The sequence below is a fragment of the Euleptes europaea genome, chromosome 1, assembly GCF_029931775.1.
Source record: "Euleptes europaea isolate rEulEur1 chromosome 1, rEulEur1.hap1, whole genome shotgun sequence".
NCBI lineage: Eukaryota > Metazoa > Chordata > Lepidosauria > Squamata > Sphaerodactylidae > Euleptes > Euleptes europaea.
In genome coordinates, this window is record NC_079312.1 from 172,819,774 (window position 1) to 172,840,033 (window position 20,260).

Sequence of the window (20,260 nt, forward strand, 5' to 3'; positions counted from 1 at the left end):
TAAATTTGTCCTTGACTACCGAGGGTAAACGCCCCCTGAAGCCAGTTCTACTTCCTGCCTTATCGGGAGAGCAGCCTTTAAGCAGCTCTCAGCTTATAGGAAATTAGGAAAAAGAAAAAAAATTCACTACTACTGTCCTTCTGTACTTAACTATTTCTACCTTCTACACTTCATCTCTAACCTTACTACTATATCCTTCTATTTCTCTGATACTTATAGAAGGCTAATTGGCTGGAAATTCTTCTTCCCGCCAAAACAATGTGGCGGATCGGCAAGAAAACGATTACATCGCCTCAGCCGATTTGGACCCTAGTCTCTTAAGAGCCATCCCGGGTCCTAACGAACCCTCCACCAGTCAACCTGTTGACTCGGGGGTTAAAAATAAAAAGAAATCCAGCACAGGCGGCGGAGGTGGCGGCAAGCGCAAAAAGGTCGTCTCGACCGGGGGCAAGCGCGCAAAACGCCTCTTGGACGCCGCCCGTTTCTCAGGCGCGCCAAACGCAAGCGGACGAGTCCCTGCAACGGCTAGCGCCACGGAGACTACAGCGGCCTTGGCCGCTCCTCCGGTACGTCAACCTCAAATGGAAGCACAGCAGGCTGGCGGCTCGCCTTTGCCTTACAGCGCTCCGTCCTCAGGCGGCTCGCCTTTAGCTCAAGGACGTGAAGCGGCAGCGGAGACATCGGCTACCGGTAGGATTCCCCCCCCCTCTATTCCAAGATGGCGGGCTAGCGTTCCTAAAAACAGAACTTTCAACTCTCATTAAAGACGCCTTCATTGATGGCCTGAGAGCAGCCCAACCCCCTCCTTCTCCAATACATAACCAGCCCTTCTCAGGAAGGGAAAATCAGACCTTGCAGGACTATACGTCCTTAGGTGCCCGTCCAAAACAAACAGGTGCTGGCAGTACTCACCTTGGTGACGGCAAGTGGCCCACTAAGGCGGCCCTAAAGGACACCTCAGGTCAGCAGGTGATGCAGGGGGAGGAGGGAGATGAATCTATGTCCTCTAGCGAGGAGAAAGCTGAAAAAGAGGAAGGCGAATTCAGTTCAGATGGCGAAGACATAATAGAACAACCAAAACAAGCCAGAGTCTTTAATGCTGAGGAATTCCCACTTCTATTATCTAAGACCCTGGCAGCCCTAGACCTTTCAGATGATACTGACACAGAAAACACTCAAAGAAAAAAGGGAATGAAGGAATTCTTTCATATGCATGACATCCCAGACAAAGTAATTCCTGTACCTGAGTATTTCATATCCCTCATTAAAGCAGAATGGGAAAAGCCAATGGCTTCTAAGCAGTACCCAATAACATCAAAAAAGTTTTATAACTTAGATCAGGCTACTTCTGAATTGCTCAAGGTGCCCCCAGTGGAGGCTCCAGTTACTACATTACATACCTCTGACACAGTCACTGAGGTGGGACAGACATTAATTAGAGATCCCGCTGATCGAAAGGCTGAATTGGCATGCAAAAAATCTCATGAGGCCTCTGTCTTAGCAATTAAGGCTTCGGTTACATCTGCCCTTGTCTCAAGGGCAGCAATAATATGGGCCAGAAAATTGTTTCAGATTATTCCTCAAGAGGAAAAACAGGCGTGTGAAGGTGTCTCTAGGATTCTAAGAGCTGTATCCTTTCTGGCTGACTCCACATTAGACACCATGACCTATGCTGCCAGAGCCCTGGCTACTTCAGCAGCGGCTAGAAGAGCCCTGTGGCTGTGGCCTTGGACGGTGGAGCACCGATCAAAATCAGTTTTGATGGGTTACCCCTATCAGGGGAAGCGTCTATTTGGAGACAAATTAGATACTATTCTCGTTGAAACTAAAGACAAAAAGCAAGCCTTACCCAAGTCTCTTATCAAGGATTTTAAAAGTTCCACCAGTTCTAATTCCTTTCGGTCATACCATACTCTACAAAGATTCAGGCATGACCAACGCAGAGGCCAATGGGGACAAAATAACCAGTGGAGACAAAACCGTAATTCCTTTCGGAGGGGAGGTAGATTCAATAGAAGTTCCAAATTCTCCTCCTTTCAAAATGACAAGGGAAATAAACCCGGCCAACAATCTAAACAGTGACGCCAAACTACAGCCTGTAGGGGGCAGGCTCAATCTTTTCAAACCGCAGTGGTTGACCCCCAATGTAGACATGTGGGTACAAAACATAATCACTCTGGGGTATCAAATAGAGTTTTCTCACATACCTGCAGACAAGTTTCAGATATCCCCAACATCCAGGAACAAAGAAAAAATCCTCAGAACTTCAGAAGCAATACAACATCTACTAGACATCAAAGCGATAGAGACGGTACCTCCATCGGAACGCTCATTGGGAATCTATTCAATATTCTTCACCGTTCCCAAAAGAGATGGGGGATGGCGTGCCATCCTCAACCTGAAGTTCTTGAACAGATTCATCCCATTGAAGTGTTTCAGAATGGAGACACTGAGATCAGTTTCAGAGGCACTGAGACCAATGGACTTCCTAACGTCCATAGATCTCACAGAAGCGTACCTTCATATCCTCATCTATCCACAACACCGTCGTTTTCTAAGGTTTTTCTACCAAGGAATGCATTACCAGTTCAGGGCCCTCCCGTTTGGGTTAACATCTGCCCCAAGGGTATTCACCAAAGTACTGGTTACTTTGGTGGCAGATCTGCGCAAGGAGGGCATACGCATTCAATGCAACAAAGTCTGCACCACACGGATCAGGTACTGAAAAAACTGACAAACAACGGCTTTTTAGTCAATTACAAAAAGAGCAAGCTCACCCCCACTCAACGACTACAACACCTAGGGGTAGTCATAGATACACAGCAGAACAAACTGTTCTTGACGGAGGAGAAGATCACCCTCATATCCTCACTAGCCAAAGCAGTTTACAATTCCCGGTCATACAAACTCATGTCCCTCGCAAAATTACAAGGGCACATGGTAGCTTGCATCCCAACCATACAATGGGCTCGCCTACATTCACGGCCACTTCAGTGGCTGCTCAGACCCTATCAAAGAGACATTCAAAAGAAAAGAGTCATAAACATTCTGCTTCACAAAGCAGTCAAACACAGTCTTCTTTGGTGGTCACAAAGAAACAACCTTTCAAAGGGTCTTCGATTCATTTCTCCAATACCAGAGCAAATGTACACGGACGCGTGCACAACCGGGTGGGGAGCAACCTTTCACGAACACGTAGTCCAAGGCGATTGGAGCCCCCAAGAACAAAAGTTACACATAAATGTGCTAGAAATCAGAGCGATATTCAGAGCCCTTCAAAGCTTCACAACCTTGATCCGAGGAAAGGACATATTAATAAGAACAGACAATGTGGCCGCAAAGGCACATTTAAACAAGCAAGTTCATCAAACCTGCACAGGGAAGCACTGAAAGTACTAAATTGGGCAGAGTCAAACCTAGCATCACTCCAGGCAGAACACATTCAGGGAGCCAAGAATGTTCAAGCAGATTGGCTCAGCAGGCAATCCATCAACGAGGCGGAATGGTCTCTTCACCCAGACATATTTCTGAACCTCACACAACGCTTCGGGACTCCAAAGATAGACCTATTTGCCTCCAAGTCCAACCACCAACTGCCTCAATACTACACCAGATTCAAACAGCACGGGGCGGAACAGACGGATGCACTAACTGCTCCATGGCCCACGGGAATGCTGTACGCCTTCCCTCCACTACCTCTCATACCAAGAGTCCTGAGGAGAATAAAAGCATCGAACGCACACGTTTTGTTCGTAGCCCCTTATTGGCCCAGAAGGCCGTGGTTCCCGACCTTAATTCAAATGTCCAACAACCACTTCTGGAGACTTCCAGACAGACAGGACCTCCTGTTACAGGGCCCAATATGCCATCCAAATCCAGGATGGTACAAAATGACCATATGGGTATTGAACGGAGGAGACTGTTCAACTTAGGTTATACAGAAGACATAGTCAACATTATTCAGGCAGCACGCAAACCCTCAACTCAAAGACTATAATTCTTCATGGAATGCCTTCACTAGGTGGTGCAGGCGTAAACACATTAACCCACTCAAACCTAAGACTCTTGGCATTCTGTCCTTCTTACAAGAAGGTCAAAGGATGGGACTAGCCACTTCCACGCTTCACCGGCAATTAGCCTCCATAGCCACTATCGTTCCGAGAGTAGCAGGCCACAAAATTTCTGAACATCCTCACATCAAATTATTCTTTAGAGGTTTAAACATCATTAACCCTCCGGTAAAGCACAGATTTCCCACATGGAGCCTACACACAGTCTTAACTGCCCTTACCAAACCTCCTTTTGAACCACTTATGAAGGTGGGACTCAAATGGCTTAGGATGAAAGTGCTATTTTTAACAGCAATAACATCTGCACGTAGAGTCTCAGAATTAGGAGCGTTATCGATTCGTCCTGGCCTCATAATTTTCCATAAGGACAAGGTAGTACTCAGGCACGACCACTCCTTCTTACCTAAATGTAATACAAAATTCCACAGAGAACAGGACATAGTTCTACCATCATTTTGTCCCAACCCAAAGACACCAAAAGAAAAGACCTGGCATTCATTAGATGTTAGGAGGGCCATTCACATTTATTTGTCCAGAACAGAAGAGATCAGGGCATCTGATGCCTTATTTATTAACATCACTCAACCAAAGAAGGGTAAGCCCATGTCAAGAGCTTCCATTAGTCGTACCATCTCATTATGCATTAAAACAGCTTACAAGGAAAGTAAATTGCCTATACCAGGGGGCATACCGTATATACCCGTGTATAAGCCGACCCGCGTATAAGCCGAGGTGCCTAATTTCTCCCCAAAAATGGGGAAAAATTAGGCACCCGCGTATAAGCCGAGGGTCGGCTTATAACTCCTCCCCCCCCCCCCCGCAGGCTTACCTGGGCTCCCGGCGCAGGAGCAAGCGCCGCGGTCCTGGCGGCGGCACGACCAGGAGAGGGCCGGGGCAGCCTCCCTGGAGCTGCAGAAGGCCGCCCCAGGCCGCTCTCGGCCACCAGAAGCGGCGGCGTGGCCGGGCGAGGGCCGGGGCCGCCGCCCCAGGCCACTCTCGGCCGCCAGAAGCGGCGGCGCGGCCGGGCGAGGGCCGGAGCAGCCACCCCAGGCCGCTCTCGGCCGCCAGAAGAGGCGGCGCGGCCGGGCGAGGGCCGGAGCAGCCGGGCGAGGGCCGGAGCAGCCGCCCCAGGCCGGTCTCGGCCGCCAGAAGAGGCGGCCGGGCGAAGGCCGGGGCAGCCTCCCTGCAGCTGCAGGAGGCCGCCCCAGGCCGCTCTTGGCACCAGGAAGCGGCGTGGGCCCGGCGGCGGCGGCAGTAAGTTCCCCCCTCCCTCCTCCTCCCTCTTCCCTCCTCCCTCCTCCCCCCTCCCCTACCCTACCGTATTGACCCGCGTATAAGCCGAGTTCGGCTTTTTCAGCCCTTTTTTGGGGCTGAAAAACTCGGCTTATACGCGAGTATATACGGTAACCGCTCATTCAGTCAGTTCTGCCACCTCAACCGCCTTTGATAGGCAAATTCCCATACATGAAATTTGCAAGGCGGCCACGTGGTCGTCGGTGTCTACCTTTGTACGACACTACAAACTAAACCTTTACTCGTCATCCGATGCAGCATTCGGCAGGCGAGTGCTGCAAAGCATTTTACAGGACGTCTAACCCACCCAGGGCAGGGACTGCTCTTGTATGTCCCATTCTGAAGATGCCCTTTGTCCCTCTGAGCTGAGAAAGAGCCTTGGCTACTTACCGTGAAGGCTTCTTCTGCTCAGAGGGACGAAGGGCATCTTGCCCTCCCAGACGTCATCTTTATATCATAGTTTATAGCTACCAGTTATCATTGCAACTATCCAAATTCTCAATGTTTTTTCCTACTAAATATTCATGTTCATAGATGGTTGTTCTCAGTGTTTTTTCCTACTAAATATTCATGTCATAGATGATTGTTCTGTTACAAGTTCTTTCTTCTCAGTTACCTATATAAGGCTTGAAAAGAATTTTAACTGGCTTCAGGGGGCGTTTACCCTCGGTAGTCAAGGACAAATTTAAATATTAACTCCTGCCTCCCGAGCTAAGAGGAAAAGGAAACACCCATTCTGAAGATGCCCTTCGTCCCTCTGAGCAGAAGAAGCCTTCACGGTAAGTAGCCAAGGCTCTTTCTGTAGGAGGGAGCCTACTAGAAGATGACGTCCCTGCAAGATTAAGGTTGCCATATTGACCCCTACCCATGTTGATCAACAAGGAGCGGGTGGGGGACTTAATCCACAACTCTGGCAGCATTGTACTGCCAAGGAAGGAATGACCTGGGAAGCAATCTGCAAGCGTGGTGTGGAGAGCCAGTATGGGGTAGTAGTTTGGAGCAGTGGACTCTAATCTGGAGAGTTGGGTTTGATTCCTCACTCCTCCACATGAGCAGCGGACGCTAATCTGGTGAATCGGGTTTGATTCCCCCCTCCTCCATATGAAGCCAGCTGGGTGACCTTGGGCTAATCACAGTTCTCTTAGAGCTCTCTCAGCCCCACTTCCCTCACAGGGTGTCTAGTAGGGAAGGGAAGGTGATTGTAAGCCAGTTTGACTTACTTGAGTGGTAGAAAAAGTCAGCATATAAAAACCAACTCTTCCTCTTCTTCCCCTTCTTCTTCACCCTCTTTTTCTTCTTCCTCTTTCTGGCCCAGTCAGAATAAATTGGCCGCAACTGGGGTGGGGTTGGGGGGATGAGGAAATGCTTTGGTACCCCTTACGAACGTCCTCCCACCTTGCCTTTGGAGAGCCGGTTCCGAGCGTGCAACTCTCGCTTCTAGGTCGGTCTCCCCACGAGAACCTCGTGCCGTGCGACGTGCTGCTGCTGCGGGGAAGGTGCATCGTCGACGAAGCCATGCTGACCGGGGAGTCAGTGCCTCAGATGAAGGTTTGCCAGACGACTGCGGCCCTTTCTTGAATGTCAGCAGGGTGCTTGGAGCCGTACAAGTGGCAGGGATGAGGCCGGGCCGGCTCAGAATGTGTCTAGCGCCTGCAAAGAAATATGGGGGAAAGGAGGAAAAGATTGAATGGACTGAAGAGGGGAGCACTTGCAGGTTTAGGGACCTCGGGACCTTTTACTGTTGCCAATTTTTTCACAACCCCCCACATCTAGAGACTGGGGTCGTGACCCACAGTTTAAGACGCTTTTGTCTAGTCCAACCCCCTGCACAATGCAGGAAATTCACAACTGCCTCCCCCACACACACACACACCCTGTGACCCCTACTCCATGCCCAGAAGATGGCCAAAAAAACCCTCCAGGATCCTTAGCCAATGTGGCCTGGAGAAAAATGGCTTCCTGACCCCAAAGTGGTGACCAACACTACCCTGGGTGTGCAAGAAAGGGCCACGAAAGTCAAACACTGATGCAAACCTTCTTGCCCTCCCTCTCATGGTCTGCGGAATGAAATCTGGTGGCTCTAACTCCTGTTCCACTGGTAGTACTGGTATAGAAATAGACCTAGGCCTTAAAATGAACACTTCTTATGCTAAGCACACAAACACATGAAGCTGCCTTATACTGAACCAGACCCTTGGTCCATCAAACTCAGTATTGTCTACTCAGAGTGGCAGCAGCTCTCCAGGGTTTCAAGTAGAGAAAGGTCTTTCACATCACCTACCTGCCGAGTCCCTTTAACTGGAGACGCCGGGGATTGAACCTGGTACCTTCTGCATGCCAAGCAGATGCTCTGCCACTGAGCCACGGCCCCTCCCCTAAGCAGCATTGCAGTCACTGGCTCCCTGTGCGGACCAGCACGATGCACTTTCACGGACAGCCGTCTGCTCTCCCGCAGGAGCCGATTGAGGAGCTGGACCCAGAGCACGTCTTGGACATGCAGGCGGACTCCCGGCTGCACGTCATCTTTGGCGGGACGAAAGTGGTGCAGCACATCCCGCCTCAGAAGGCCAGCACGGGCCTGAAACGTACGTACCTGGACTGGGAGCGGGAGGAGATGCTCTTCGAGCATCGCAAGTTCTCTCTGAGCTGGCATTGTCTCTCCAGATCTGAGTGCTTGACATGCGCCAAAATAAAGCCCTTAAATCCTTTTCTTGAGAGAGTACCCCAGCTGTGGGAAAGGCAGTCAGAACCGGAGCTTTTCTGTCAGTTCAGATTGCCGAACTTGAGTTCATTCACAGGTTCGGAGCAATGGACTGCCCGGGGCTGAATAGGGACGTAGGGTTTTTATCTCACTATGGATGCTAATTTTCTACCCCAAAGCATTTTCCCCATGATCCAGTCAAACTCATTACTATGTGCATTGTACCTATGCATCCTTTGTTCCTTCTTTGCAACACCCCTCCCACCTTCTGATTGGGATAGAAGGACTCTGAGATCTCCATTCCCACTTTATCTGACGAAGAGAGCTTTGACTGTTGAACTTGAACATTTTGTGGGTCTCTGAGTTGCTACTGGACTCGAATCTAGCAGCACTTTCCCTGTCCCTGAGAGACTTTACCTGGTGCAGGGGTCATTTGGGCAGTGCTTTCAGCATCTGTACCTGTTTGGAAAACTATTGCAAAAGTGGAGTCGGAAGCCTGCCTGTTTACCCAAACAGATTTTGACAAGAGACATGGAAGACCGATCCTGTCATAATAAGGCAAGTGGAAAACTGGGCACGATCTTGAAACAGGGAGAGGCAGGGGCGATATGTCTTGTGAAGGTTCTGCCCTTATCTCTCCATTGCCATTTTTCCTTTGATGACAATCGGGCTCGGTTTAGAGGTCTCACTAAACCCCGGTTTAATTTAACTCGGATCTGCCTAGTATGATCTTTTTGCATACGGGCTCCAACTCCTGTAGAGAGTTAGGGCCTGTCAAACCAGAACCTGGAACTGGTCTCTGAAGTTTTATTAATCTTGGCTTGTCTTAACCACAGTTTAACGTGATGTACAAACAGGGACAATACTGACCTGTTCCTGAGCGTTGGCCTTGCTCAGTTTCCACAGATGCTGGAGCCACTCAGGATAGAACCCTCACTCGCCTTTCCCCACCTCTCAGTAACAGAGAAAAGGCAACAAACCGTTTCTCGAGGCAAGCCAGGTTTTGAATGGCACTCCACTATCCAAATTCATGGTTTCGCCATGGTTAAACTCAACCATGGGTGCTCTCAGCCCAAAGGCTTCCTTGGTACCTTGCTGAAAATCCTCTGAAAGCTGCCATTTAATACAGAAGTGTTTGTGGTTGTTGAAGGATCCTTCTCCCCCCACTGTGTGACATGATGCTTGTCCCTACACACGGGTTCATAGTGTAAAACATAACCGCCTGTCTCTCGCTCCCCTTTTTCAGCCGTAGATAATGGGTGTGTGGCCTACGTTCTGAGGACAGGCTTCAATACATCCCAGGTAAGAAGGGAATGAAGGGTGTTTCTCTTAATGAAGAAGAAGAGTTGGTTTTTATACACCGATTTTCTCTACCTTTAAGGAGTCTCAAAGTGGCTTACAATCTCCTTCCCTTCCTCTCCCCAGAACAGACACCTTGTGAGGTAGGTGGGGCTGACAGAGTTTGGAAGAGAACTGTGACTAGCCCAAGGTCACCCAGCTGGCTTCCTGTGGAAAAGTTAGAGTTCATGTGGAGGAGTGTGGAATTAAACCCGGTTCTCCATATTAGAGTCCGCCACCCCTAACCACTACACCACACTGTCTCTTATGAGAGACGATTGAAGTGTGTGTTCTAATTTGTTTTGGGGTGTTGATCCGATGAGTCACCCAGAGCCAAGGATTTGTTGGCTTAGTTAAGATTGATGTGGAATATTTAACCTCATCATCAGGAGCCCCTGATCATTCTCCGTCCCCTATTTCACTACATTTCGAGCCACTGGCAAACCTTGTAACGGTTGAAATAAAGCAGAGATGGAGGTGGCTCGTTTCTAAGATAGCAGACTTTTGAGATCAAAGTTGTTAGGAGCGGTTCCTCAGTGGAACAGGTTTCCTCGGGAGGTAGTAAGCTCTCCTTCCCTGGAGGTTTTTAAGAAGAGGCTAGACGGCCATCTGTCAGCAATGCTGATTCTTTGACCTTAGGGCAGGGGTGGGGAACTTTTTTCCGCCAAGGGCCATTTGGATATTTATAGCATTATTCGCGGGCCATTCGCCACTTCCGCCCCCAGCCCTCTTGTAGTACAGAGGGAATACGTTTCTCCATGGCCCCGGTGAGAAAGGATTAACACAGTTTCTTGGGCGGTCCTAGCAGCTACATAGCTAACAACTCTTCTGCAAGGGGGGAAAAGGTTCCTTTTCTTGGCAAAACAAACTCACATCCGCCTTGAATAGAGGCTATTCCTGTCCTCGGGAGAGGGTGGATCGCCAGTCTTAAATCCTTCTGAGCTAGAGATCTGCCAGGACCCACGAAGGGCCAGACCAAATGACTTCGCGGGCCTTATACGGCCCCCGGGCCTGACGTTCCCCTCCCCTGCGTTAGGGAGATGATGAGAGGGAGGGCATCTTGGCCATGTTCTGGGCATGGAGTAGGGGTCACTGGGGGTGTGGGGGGGAGGTAGTTGTGAATTTCCTGCATTGTGCAGGGGGTTGGACTAGATGACCCTTTGGTCCCTTCCAACTCTGATTCTAGGAAGGGAACTTCCTTTGCTGCGGAGAACGGCCATTCCTCACCAGTTGGAAGAGTGAGAAGGAGCTCGGCTTTTCCATCTGATATTTTTTTTAGGGAGTAGATTTGTTGCAGGGAGCTGGTAACAAATCTGTAAATTTTTCTTACCGTTGAGCTGAGGAACAGCGGGAGGTAAAACTGAGTTGAGGTGAAGCGGCGAATGTGCATAAAATCTCAGTTTCTTTTGCCTCCCCTCCCCCCCCCCATTCCCTAAATTCGGGGGCGCTTCCTCACAAGTCCCCATTCTTGGGACAAAACGCTCCATGGTAGGTGTGACGGACAGGTCAAAGTCCTGCCCATTTCCTGAAACTACCAATCCCCTTTAAACCTGGTTGGAACGTTCAGTGAGTTGGAATTTTGATAAGAGTAGATTGTCGAGGGGTTGGAGGAAAAAGCAGTTAAACCGCTGATTTTCCTTCAAACAGGACTTAATTGTCCATGAGGCAGGCGAGAGAATCCTTGGTCTCAAGAGGCAGAGTGTTTTTTTTAAATAATAATTTTATTAAAGAAAAATTGCACAACATACTTGCGCAAGATACATACAGTATATCAAACCTTCCAAAAGGAGTCGTCTATTACCTATCTTCTATAACGGCTGGAATAATATAAATATCAGCCACTAAATATCCCCTTGTTAAGATTTTTTTGGTCTCTTTATACTGCTTTAGGAACTATAGCATTACTTGTGTCACTGCACAACAACCTCCTACTTCCTTGGATATCCAGCTTTCTTTCCTAACATCGCGTTAAATATAACTAGAGGCCGAGTTTTTTGTTTATACTTTATAATCCTTTACCATAATTGTACAATTAATCGACGTGAACATTACTGGTACTGAAGTGCCCCAAATAAAGGTATTTTACCTGTGGCACTATAAACTGCCCCTGTGTACATAAACTCCTTTTAGATGTGACACCCATGTAGATAAATTCGTGTCAAGAAAAAAAACACCTTCCTCTCTTTCCTCTTGCTTTCTATTGACATAGTCTGCGTAAAAGCACAAACATTCCTCAGTCTGCAAAATTCCAGGACTCTGCCGGATTTGCTTTGCCTTGCTAGCTTGTTATCTCATTACAAAGACCTTCGCAAAAGAGCTGCTTTGCACTTGCTTTACAGAGACTGTTAAGAATGACAGCATGAGAAAAACAAAAGTATCATTATTGAAGGAATTGAAGAGAAAGTGTATAAAAGGTTGATCAATGCTAAATGAAAATGATTCTTTCTGCAGTGTGACTCTCTGGGGTCTCGGCTGGAGAGATTTGATCCCAGCTTGTACTGTTTAACTATTCTAACCACAATGTTCTTACTTATTCACCTTCTAATTATTCTGCTACTTAATATTAAGGTTATATTTGCACATAATCATAGTGAAGTTTCCATTTCTTCTGCCACTCCGCTACAGGTCTTTTATTCAGCAAATGAGTCAACTTTGGCATCACCGCATATTCAGTCATTTCCCGCCCCCCGCCCCCCACAATCTGGTTGCAAGGGAAGGAGGCTGGTAGAATGGGGTGTCCAAGAGAGACTCACACTTAACGGTTTTATATCCATGATTAGTCTTCCAAGGTTGAGGAAAGCTTTAGGAACAGACTGTGGTCGTATTTTAAAATATTCTGGCAGCTCTGTTCTGGGATTCAGTAACCCGGGATCCAGTCATTCCTAATTGTCTCTCAGGGTGCAGATTGGCTGTGGTTTGCTGACCATCTTCAGAAGATATTTAGTAACTGGGAGGGGCCATGGCTCAATGGTAGAGCATCTGCTTGGCATGCACAAAGTTCCAGTTTCAATGCCCGGCTTCTCCAATTAAAAGGATCGTGTTAATGTGAACAACTTCCACCCGAAACCCTGGAGAGCCATTGCCCGTCTGAGTTTACGGTACTGACCTCGATGGACCAATGGTCTGATTCAGTATAAAGCATATGTCCTGCCCAGTAGAAGCTGAGAGGTACAGTTGCAAATATTTTCATGCCTCCGTGCTCTTTCTAAGCCTTTGGCCCTTTCCAGTGGAATAAATAAAAGTTACTTGTTCTTTTTTTTTAACCTCATGACTCCTTTGTCATTGTAGGTTGGGCAAAGTATTTTCCTGAATGTAAAAAACACGTTGGACTAGATGACCCTGGTGGTCCCTTCTGACTCTTATGATTGTATAATAAAGCACCAGCGTGTGGTGTAGTGGTTAAGAGCAGTGGATTAGAGTCTGGAGAACCGGGTTTGATTCCTCACTCCTCCACATGAGCGGCGGACTCTAATCTGGTAAACCCCTTAAAAGGTAGAGAAAATAGGGGTATAAAAACCAACTCTTCTTCTTCTTAAAAATTCAGTTGACCAGCTGGTTTGGTTTAGTTTAAAGCTTATGCACAGACAAGGAGTGTCTGCAAGCCAATTAAAATAGAAGAAAAACCAAAATGGCTTTCAGCGTTTAAACCTGTATTACACCTGCACCCATCACAGTAGGTCATCGGTGCCTCCGCCTTCTTTCCTCTCAGGGGAAACTGCTGCGCACGATCCTGTTCGGGGTGAAGCGGGTGACAGCCAACAACCTGGAGACCTTCATCTTCATCCTCTTCCTGCTGGTGTTTGCCATCGCGGCTGCTTCTTACGTGTGGGTCGAAGGTAGCTCTCGCCTTTCTGAACCAGGGTAGAGTCCTCCAAGGAGGGGGAAATGCATATTGGAGGAATTAGGGTTCTGTAAATTGGGCTGGCCAGCTCAGCGTTAGATAAGGCACGGGGGTTGGATCTAGCCTAACTTCCGCTAACGGAAGGGCAGTGTAATTTCCGCCAACTCCCCCTTCCTGCTGGGTGGAGACCCCCAATTTAGCTCTCATTGCCATTCCTGAGGGTTTGCATCAGTGTTTGACTCTCGTGGCCCTTTCTTGCACGCCCAGGGTCGTGCCTATCACCACTTCGGGGTCAGGAAGCCATTTTCCTCCAGGCCAGATTGGCCAGGGATCCTGGAGGGTTTTTGTTTTGCCATCTTCAGGGCATGGAGTAGGGATCACTGAGGGTGTGCGGGGAGGTAGTTGTGAATTTCCTGCATTGTGCAGGGGGTTGGACTACATGACCCTGGTGGTCCTTTCCAATTCCATGATTCTAGGGTCCCTTGTCCCCCAGGAGCAGCATTTGGGGGAAATTGGGGGGCTGCGGCAGAAGGTAGCAGGAAAGTTCTCATCCATGTGTAGAAATGCCTTCCGTCTGCAGAAAAATTTAGTGCAGCTCCAACCCAGAGTCTTTTCATGGGTTGCCTTTCCCAGATGGCATTCTGGTACATCTCCATCTGGTACATTGTTTACTCAGACTGGCAGTGGCTCTCCAGGGTCTCAGGCAGAGGTCTTTCACATCACCTACCTGCCTAGTCCCTTTAACTAGAGATGCTGGGGACTGAACCTGGGACCTTCTGCAGGCCTAGCAGATGCTCTACCTCTGAGCCACTGCCCCTTCTCTGTTACCTCCTGCTGTCTCTGTTATCTTCTCTATTATCTCCTGCTATCTCACACGCAGTCCCATGAGGTACAGAAATGTTTCTTCTTGTCTACCGTCTGCCGTAGATTTGCCGCTCTTTACAGCAGTCCAGTGACCTGGTTTGTGTGTGTCTGTGTTTGTCTTTCCAAGGTACCAAGGACCCCAGCCGGAACCGTTACAAGCTCTTTCTGGAATGCACTTTAATCTTGACCTCAGTGGTCCCCCCCGAACTCCCCATCGAGCTCTCCTTGGCCGTCAACACCTCGCTCATTGCTCTTGCCAAATTGTGTAAGTGCTGCCCCTCGCCGAGAACCAAGACCACACACTTTGGAACCACAGGGTATACAACATCGGCGGTACTTTGCGCCTGGGCAGCATCCTTTCTTACCATTTCTCCTTCAGAGCAGCTTGCTTTTTTTGTTGCCGTTGTTTGTTTAAAGATGGGATAGTTTGATCCGCAGTGTTTGCCAGTAACAGCCTTCGAACAGCACAACATAAAATGCCGCTCGCGTTGATAGTCAACTAGACCTGACCCCCAATGGCTTTGCGTTCAGCCCCGCCTTGTGCAAACGGAAAGACACTTCTGTTCATGCTGAGGGGGGGAGAGATTTCCGACAAGTCCCCTTCCCACTATATAAAAACCAACTCTTCTTCTTTGTGTCTGTATTCCTCTTTCCAAGGTACCAACGACCCCAGCCGGAACCGTTAGCTCTTTCTGGAGTGCACTTTAATCTTGACCTCGGAGCCAGCCTGGTGTCTCGGTTAAGAGTGGTGGTTTGGAGCGGTGGACTCTGATCTGGAAAACCGGGTTTGATTCCCCACTCCTCCACATGAGTGGCGGAGGCTAATCTGGTAAACTGGATTTGTTTCCCCGCTCTTCCACATGAAGCCAGCTGGGTGACCTTGGGCTAGTCACACTCTCTCAGCCCCACCTACCTCACAGGGTGTCTGTTGTGGGGAGGGGAAGGGAAGGTGATTGTAAGCCTGTTTGAGTCTCCCTTCAGTGGTAGAGAAAGTCGGCATATAATAACCAACTCTTCTTCTTCTTTTTTGTAGGTGGGTTGATTTGCTACTTAAAATTTTGTTAAATATTACAGAGGGGCTCTAAAAGGGGGGAGTGTGTTGGTGGGGCTGATATTGTCATTTTTCACGAGACCAGCTGGTGGAGTCAGACACGAAAAGGAGCTGGAGTGACCTGCTTTTAAATCCTTACCCGTTTTTGTTGCCTCGTAGATGTGTACTGCACAGAACCATTCCGCATCCCTTTCGCCGGCAAGGTCCAGATCTGCTGCTTTGACAAGACCGGCACGCTCACCAGCGACAGCCTGGTGGTGCGGGGCGTGGCTGGGCTCAGGTAGGGTCTGCAAGGGAGAGCGTGGGCCGTGAGGGAGGGCTGTGCCAGAGGGCATCCCTTCCTTTGCTTCTCTTCTGGCACAGGAAAAGTGTTGAGTTTAAATGCGAAAAGATCGTGATCTTGTGGATTATGGCTCACACACACAAACAAAGACTCTGAACATGTAGCTTTCTTTTAACAAAACAAATGTTTACTATATTATAGGGAGGGTAAACTTGGATTACAAAATAACAACTGTCATGTCTCATAGCTTGAGGAAGAAGTGTTTAGACATAGCAAGACTCTCTCAACTACAAAACGGCAGTTTAACGGCTGCTTCTTGGAATGCAGCTGAACATCACATGACCAATACCAGGTTAACTGACACAGTACCATTGGCTAAGTGGCCAGCACTGTTCCCTGTGACTATGCAAACAACTATAAACATTTAACTATCTTTGTTGTCCTGACTTAGACAAGACTCGCTGTCTGATTCCCAACAGAAAGTTCCTCAGTGGAACAGGCTTCCTCGGGAGGTGGTAAGCTCTCCTTCCCTGGAGGTTTTTAAGGAGAGGCTAGATGGCCATCTGTCAGCAATGCTGATTCTATGACCTTAGGCAGATGATGAGAGGGAGGGCATCTTGGCCATCTTCTGGGCATGGAGTAGGGGGTCACTGGAGCTGTGGGGGGGCGGTAGTTGTGAATGTCCTGCATTGTGCAGGGGGTTGGACTAGATGACCCTGGTGGTCCCTTACAACTCTCTGATTCTAGGGGCGGGGCATGCTCTGTGCCTTCTGGCTGTCTTTAAAAAAAATATCCTGCGAGCTGTTTAAATTACGCAACTGTGCATGAATTCTCTCGCTTCACATAGTTCTGTTTCTGCTGGACATGGGCCAGGAACGATACAGGGACTCTGACCCCTGGAAGCCAACTTAACAATTCTTTTGGTTTTGTACATTTTATTAGGTTTTGATCAGATCTTTGAAGCCTTTCTTTTTAGCAGTGAAGGACTAGAGAGCCAGCAGGTGTAGTGGTTAGAGTGTCAGGCTAGGGTTTGAGTCCCCGCTCTGCCACGGAAGCTCACTGGGTGACTCATGGGCCAGCTTCTGCCTCTCTCAGTCTAACCTCTCACTTGACTCTTGTAAGGATAAAATGGGGAGCTAAGAAGAAGAAGAGGTGGGGGTTTTTTAGTACCCCGGTTTTTCTCTACCATTTTTAAAGGAGTCTCAAACCAGCTTACAATGGTCTTCCCTTCCCCTCCCCACAACAGACACCTTGTGCAGTAAGTGGGGCTGAGAGAGTTCAGAGAAAACTGTGGCTAGCCCAAGGTCACCCCACTGGCTTCATGTGGAGGAGTGGGGAAACCAACCCGGTTCACCAGATTAGAATCCACCACTTGTGAGAGTCCGCCGCTCTTAACCACTACACCACGCTGGCTCTAAGTATGCTGCCCTGTGCATCTTGGACGAAGGGTGCTATAAAAAAAATCCAAATATTTTTAAAAAAAACCAAAATAATGAAAGTCAAGGTTCAAAGGTAGCTATATTTTTGGGGTAGCACCACATCCTGTGACTTTCCTGTACTACCTACAGCATCATGGTATATGCACTTGAGAGAGAAACGGCACTTGCTGCAGCATCGCGAGATGGTAAGATTAATATCTTGCCTCCCAAGGGTGTGTTAGGTGTTGTATTCTGCTGGTCACAGAATATAGAAGAGAAAGTGGAACAGGGCTCAGGGGAGCCAGATAACTAATAGGTAGAGGCAGTGGTGTACCCCCACCTTCCCAAGTATCAATTTTAAGTAGCTGTTGGGTTGGATGGGAGTTATTTTAGGCTGCAGTGGGAGGGGAAGATGAGAAAGTTGCTCTCTGTGGGCGTATATTCTGCAGAAAAGCTGCGTATCCAAGCCACTGTGTATGCATTTCAAAGACCACTGTGCAATAAGGGACTAAAAACATGCCTTTTCCCCCAAAAAATTACTTGCAATGTTGTACAGTTGTGACACTCATAATTTCCTATGGTTCCTCTCCCACAATGATACGAGCAGTTAAATTGAGAGCCAGCGTGGTGTAGGGGTTAAGAGCGGTGGTTTGGAGCGGTGGACTCTGATCTGGAGAACCGGGTTTGATTCCCCACTCCGCCACATGAGCGGCCGAGGCAAATCTGGTGAACTGGATTTGTTTCCCCGCTCCTACACACAAAGCCAGCTGGGTGACCTTGGGCTAGTCACAGTTCTCTTAGAGCTCTCTCAACCCCACCTACCTTACAGGGTGTCTGTTGTGGGGAGGGGAAGGGAAGGAGATTGTAAGCCAGGTTGATTCTTCCATAAGTGGTGGAGAAAGTTGGCATATAAAAACCAATTCTTCTCCTCCTCCTGTTCCTTCTCCTCCTTCTGCCATCAAGTAATAGCCAACTTATGGCGACCCGGTAGGGTTTTCAAGGCAAGAGACTGACAGAGGTGGGTATGACCCTGTCATTCCTTGCAGGTCTCCTATTCGAATACTAATTGGGGCCCACCCTGCTTAGCTTCTGAGACCTAACGAGCTCAGACTAGCCTGAGCCATCCAGGTCAGGGGAGGAGTTAAAGGTGGAGTTAAACTGAACCCTCTATATTAACAGGTTTCTCTTTCTACAGAGACGGGAAAGACGTGACCCCTGTATCGGACATTCCCATTGAAACGCACCGGGTTATCGCCACCTGCCACTCGCTGATGCAGCTGGATGACGGGACCCTCGTGGGGGACCCGCTGGAGAAAGCCATGCTGACGGCTGTGGAATGGACCCTGACCAAAGGTAAGCTTTCTGAATGGTCTTCTGCCCCACCAATTCATTATCATCTTGCAAACACCAGTGAGAAATGAAACTCCTTTTGGGGTGCAAGGAGCTTTGGAGGAGGTCCTTACCCCCTAAGTCAGTTTTGCCATAAACAGGATTGGGGAGGATTCAAATTGTTCTGTTTTCCACCGGAATGGTTCCTGTTAATCACACAGTAGATTGATTGTTTGAAGCTCCATCGTACAATGACTTGCTGTGAGCTGGTGTTTTCAGCTGTCTTTGATCCATACCGGGTTTGCTAATAGACTATTTGGATCAGCCCTAAATGTACCAGGCCTTTAAAAGCTGCTGTATGAGGAAAGATTAGAATTGAACATGGTAAGAAGACCTTCTTGCATCAGGGAAGAGCTCCTTCCACTGAAGGATAGTGCCTGTAGGAGCAGAACAGCTCTGCAGGATCCATCCCAGGACTTGTTAATAAGAAAACACCTTATTTGCCAGCATTGGCTTGCAGTATTTTTTGAAATTCTCCTTAAACTTTCTTCAATACCGTTATGCCCTTGTAAGAACTTCCCCCCCTTAACTTCATTAATGGCTTGTGCCAAAGCAGGAACTGAGCCCATATAGTTGGTTGCCGCTTCTGCTAAATAAACAAGGGACTCGATGCAAACCAGTGTTCTGTATGCACAGGTCTCAGATTCCAGCTGTGCTTGACAGAGTTTGGAACACCTGCGTGCATTCATAGCGGAGTGAGCACAGTGTCTTCCCTTGGAGTCGAGAGACAAAAATTGAAATCAAACTGGCTTGCAAAGTGCTATCAAATGGGACTGCTTGGTGTGCTGTATTTTACTGGTTAAGAGTTTGAGTTGACAAGTCCCTGATTCAGTTCTTCCTCTCCTTTGAACTCACCTGGTGGCCTAAGGAAGTCTCTACCTTGAAGGAGGAGGAGGAGGGTTGGTTTTTATATGCCGACTTTCTCTACCACTTAAGAGAGAATCAGACCGGCTTACAGTCACCTTCCCTTCCCCTCCCCGCAACAGACACCCTACCCTGTGAGGTAGATGGGGCTGAGAGAGCTCTGAGAGCTGTAGATAGCCCAAGGTCACCCAGCTGGCTTCATGTGGAGGAGTGGGGAAACCAATCCGGTTCACCAGATTAGCATCTGGCACTCATGTGGAGGCATGGGGAATCAAACCCGGTTCTCCAGATTAGAGTCCACCGCTCTTAACCGCTACACCACGCTTGCAGGTACAAGATAATGAATGTGAAACACTTTGAGGCTTTCAAAAGCACCGTTTAAGTAGTAGTAGTAGTATTATATGGATGATGATATTCGAGGACATCAAGGAATGAAGGGATTTTCTGGGCTTCCTTGAGATTCTGATGTTTGAGTGAACAAAGATGCTTCTTTCCATCAAAAGCCTGTGGACTTAGCTACAGTTTCCCTTTCAGATAACCAAAGCTAGTTGGCTATTAGGACCTAAACAGTAACTTCTGTAATTCCCAGAAACACCTTTGTACATGCAAAGAAATTGCAATGTATGTCCCTGAGCTTCAGGAGGGGGAGCCAAAGCTAGCTCCCAGCCTTTTGGTAACTTGTGGAACTCAGAAGATGTGGCAGTGGCCACTGGTTTAGATGGCTCAAGTGGGCTAGATGTACCACTGGAGAGGAAATAAAGGAGAGGAAAGGGAGGAAGAGAGGAGAGTGGTTTAGTGGCTTAAGGAGATTTAGCTACTGGTTTAGATGGCTTAAGGAGGCTCGACATACCATTGGTCACAATGCTTGGTAGCCAAATGGGACCTCTGGATTTAGAGGCAGAGTACCTCTGACTTTCAGGTGCTGGGCAGTAGTCAGCTAGTGCGGGCTGTTGCCAGCAGGCCCTGCCTGTGGGCTTCTCTGTTGCTTCTGACTGTGTGTGTCAAGTGCCGCCAAGTCACTTCCGACTCATGGAGACCCTATGAATGAATGATCTCCAAAACAGCCTATCGTTAACAGCCTTGCTCAAGTCTTGCAAACTGAGAGCCATGACTTCCTTTATAGGGTTAATCCATCTCTTGTTGGGTCT

The 20,260-nt window shown here is 48.4% G+C and overlaps 1 protein-coding gene across 1 annotated transcript in view; it reads left to right on the forward strand.

Moving 5' to 3' along the window:
- ATP13A1 (ATPase 13A1) overlaps positions 1-20,260 on the forward strand; it is a 41,776-nt gene that overhangs the window by 4,039 nt on the left and 17,477 nt on the right. Inside the window, exons 4-10 of the mRNA XM_056853836.1 lie at positions 6,805-6,911; positions 7,819-7,948; positions 9,311-9,366; positions 13,112-13,238; positions 14,235-14,372; positions 15,318-15,438; positions 18,055-18,212. Of these exons, the coding sequence (XP_056709814.1) occupies positions 6,805-6,911; positions 7,819-7,948; positions 9,311-9,366; positions 13,112-13,238; positions 14,235-14,372; positions 15,318-15,438; positions 18,055-18,212 (837 nt within the window). The remainder of the gene's footprint in view (positions 1-6,804; positions 6,912-7,818; positions 7,949-9,310; positions 9,367-13,111; positions 13,239-14,234; positions 14,373-15,317; positions 15,439-18,054; positions 18,213-20,260) is intronic.